At 43.0% G+C, this 3,828-nt stretch overlaps 1 protein-coding gene across 1 annotated transcript; it reads right to left on the minus strand.

The window, feature by feature from the left end:
* Positions 1-292: 292 nt before the first annotated feature.
* On the minus strand, positions 293-2,482 carry LOC124471337 (zinc finger protein OZF-like). The gene has a single exon (XM_047025818.1). It carries the CDS (start codon positions 2,400-2,402, stop codon positions 963-965), a length of 1,440 nt encoding a protein of 479 aa, XP_046881774.1. The 5' UTR covers positions 2,403-2,482; the 3' UTR covers positions 293-962.
* Positions 2,483-3,828: the final 1,346 nt, after the last annotated feature.

The following is a 3,828-nucleotide window of genomic DNA, read 5'->3' on the forward strand; positions in this document are numbered from 1 at the left end:
CTACCCACCAAATCAATCATGTCGGGCAGCCTAAGGGGGCTTTTGATGGCCGCAGCCGTTTCCTTGACTTTCCGATATACAAAGCAACCGCCTATTCCAAACAGCAGAAAGCCTGTAATCACGGTTCCGAATATAAAGATGTCTTCAACGTCCTCCACGGAAAGCGCCGCTAGACACACGACACGCCATTATATGACATACGCTATAGTATGGCTTCAAAATTTACAATTAGGAGGCTAACAAGTAACACTAGCAGGTAGTAGCATTGCTACGAGTATTATGCTAGGTTGCTAGGTAACGGAAGCTAACTAAAGCTAGCTAACCACTCACTCTGGTGGAAGCGTCGGTAATATTTAGAACTCACTCCTCAATAGGTCAAAGAGAATCCGTTACAAACTGCGAGGCAGATCGTGTTCTTGCTAAGGTTCTCCGTATCACCCACTATAAAAGTACCCATAGCGAAATAACGAAACGCTATGCATACAGTCCGTGGGACTGTGAGTGCACAACTTCATTGTGTCGCATTGGCAACATACGGCTCAAGAAGCTGGCACAGATACGTAATTCCCTCTGCTAAGAATCTATATATTTCATAAAGATACTCATGAGGGAATGCGAAAGGGTTTTGTAGGTCTCTAAATGTTCTGGCTCTTCTGAGCGCACCTCTATCCGCGCACCAAACTCCATAGGATCTTCTATGAACGGTGACGACGTTATTGTCAAGAATGAGTTAGTGGGCGGGGCTTTTCTTCCGGTTAATCTCTGATCTTCAACTTAACCTGCTCCCGACCAGGTTAGGCCTTCAGCATGTGCTACCATGGCGATCTACCCCGGTAACAAGTGATCCACCGTCGTAGTACAGAAAACCCTGGGTTAAACCTGAAGTTACCTCGCTTATGCCATATTTTGATTCGTAGTATAGGCCCCTTCACTGCAAACTGTTTGTTACATTGTTCAGCCTGTTATAGTTTCTTTCCCAAGTGTCTCCTCTTGTGTGCAGCTAGACTACTGCGTTGAGTAAATAGTTTGCTACATTCCTGACATTGATAAGGTTTCTCTCCAGTGTGTGTCCTTGTGTGCTGAACAAGAATAGACTTCACAGCAAATAGTTTGTTACATTGTTGACACTGATATGGTTTCTCTCCTGTGTGTCTCCTCATGTGTGCAACTAGACTACTACGGTGAGCAAACAGTTTGCTACATTCCTGACATTGATAAGGTTTCTCTCCAGTGTGTGTCCTTGTGTGCCGAACAAGAATAGACTTCACAGTAAATTGTTTGTTACAGTGTTGACACTGATATGGTTTCTCTCCTGTGTATGTCCCCATGTGTGCAGCTAGACTACTATGTTGCATAAACAGGTTGCTGCATTCCTGAAATTGATAACGGTTCTCTACTGTGTGTTTCCTCATGTGTGCAACAAAATTACCCTTCATAGCAAACTGTTTGTTACATGGTTGACACTGAAATGGTTTCTCTCCTGTGTGTCTCCTCATGTGTGAAGCTAGATGACTGCGTTGAGTAAATAGTTTGCAACATTCCTGACATTGATAAGGTTTCTCTCCAGTGTGTGTCCTTGTGTGCTCGACAAGAATGGACTTCACAGCAAATTGTTTGTTACATTGTTGGCACTGATATGGTTTCTCTCCTGTGTGTGTCCTCATGTGTGCAACTAGACTACTATGTTGTGTAAACAGGTTGCTACATTCCTGACATTGATAACGTTTCTCTCCTGTGTGTTTCCTCATGTGCGCAACAAACGTACCTTTCAAAGCAAATTGTTTGTTACATTGTTGACATTGATAGGATTTCTCTCCTGTGTGTGTCCTCATGTGTTCACCTAGAGTATCACTTCGAGCAAATAATTTGTTACATTCCTGACATTGATAAGGCTTCTCTCCTGTGTGAGTCCTCATGTGTACAACCAGATGACTCTTCTGAGCAAACCGTTTCTTACATTGTTGACACTGAAAAGGTTTCTCTCCTGTGTGTGTCATCATATGAAAAACCAAAGCTCGTTTTCCACAAAGTTTTTTGTTACATTCTTGACACTGATGTATTGTTTTTCCTGTGTGACGTCTCTTTGGCATATTTTCCCTTGGCAGAGCCTCACTGTCTTGTGTCCTGTTCAGAAGAAGCAGCACTCCTCCATGTTCCTCCTCCTCCAAACTCTGAGCTGTAGGACAGTCTGGAGCTACAATAGAGAGGGGCTGAGAGTCACTGCCTGGTTCTGGTGCCGCATAGTCTTGTCCCTCAGGCTCTGCTTTGATTTGCTCCTCAGTTGTGTTGCTGGGTAGAGAGTCTCCTTCTCTGTTCTCCACTTTAACACTTTGGTCAAGATGTGAACATTCAGATAAGCCTTCCTGATCCCAGTCGTGTTTCACACTGGTAGAAGTGAACATGGAGTCTGTAGTTTCAGACTGCAGTCCATGGAGCTGCTCTTCCTCCTGACTGGTCCACAGCTCCTGTTCCTCTTTAATCTGCTGGGGTTTAGGGAGAGAGAGCTGCTGCACATCTGGGGGAAAGAAGAGTAGGTTGGTGATCAATGTAGTCATTATGCAACACACATGTCTGACAGCTAAAACCAAACCAATTGTGGTGATCTTAGTATGCTAAACATCCCAGGCTTGAAATTGTGACCATTTTGGTTGCATATGTTCCCAATCTATATACCTCGCCAACAGGCTCCTGTATGGTCATTGACATTGCACTATTGTACTGTACTCCACTTAGGTTAGAATAGGTTATAGGGTTGGAACAGGTTCTTGTGCATTTAGAGTTAGTGTGTAGTCTATCTATTGTTATCTGTAATTTAGGAAGTTTTAGTATTAGGGTTAGTATAGTCGATATTTATTGCTATCTGTATATGTAGGAAGTTTCACTTATTTAAGCTCAGCATTGATGTAAATTGTGTTCCGTGTACTTATATGTTATGTTATGCCAGGTGCTTGTGTTGTCTTGTCTTAAGAATTTCAGTGCCCAGGCTAACCTTGTGTTGTTCTGTGTACCTGATAATAAAAGACTTGAACTTGAATACCACGCAGAGATGCAGTAGGTTAGTATACTTTCGATAGTGGTGCGCAGGGATGGAAATTAGCACCCGCCACCAGCCAAATGCGGGTGATTTTATGTTGTGGCGGGTAAACTCGCTTCACCTACAGGCCACCGTGGCGGTAAATAAAAATAGCATACTGTTTCACCCGGACACTTTAGAGGCGGCGCACTTTCAAAAAATGTGGCGCTACATTTCAGGCCTTAAGTGGTCCGCTGAGAAATCATCTCAGGAGGAGCCAGTAGACAAAGACGCGAAAATCAAAAAACGTTATTTTAGAGAGAAGATGGAGAAAAGCAGAAAATGGGGAGTCCCGAGATTGGTTTGTATACGACGAGACAAATTTGATAATGTACTGCATCGAATGTCGTCAACACGCTTCAGAAGATGCTAAAAGTAATAGTTTTATTGTTGGGACTAAAAACCTAAAATTGGAAGCTATAAAAGACCACGAGCAATCAAAATGCCACATCCAGGTAAGAGAGCACAGGGAAAAGCAGCCCCGGAGAATACGGCTGCCATGAAGGCACTTACCAGCCTGAAGACGGCTCAGTTGGATAGAATGAAAATACTGATTAGGAACGCCAACGCAATCGCGAAAAAGGAAGGCCATTTCAAGATTGCGAATGGCAATGCAAGTAAGTGTTTTTTTTTTTTTTGTCTATGAAATGTTGAATTGTAGATTAAATGCTGAATAAGGTCAGAAGAATATAGCGCCCATGTAACTAATGTCAGTAGCTAGGCTAGTTTATATGCATAAAGTAGCCTATAACGTT

The sequence above is a fragment of the Hypomesus transpacificus genome, chromosome 9, assembly GCF_021917145.1.
Source record: "Hypomesus transpacificus isolate Combined female chromosome 9, fHypTra1, whole genome shotgun sequence".
NCBI classification, from domain to species: domain Eukaryota; kingdom Metazoa; phylum Chordata; class Actinopteri; order Osmeriformes; family Osmeridae; genus Hypomesus; species Hypomesus transpacificus.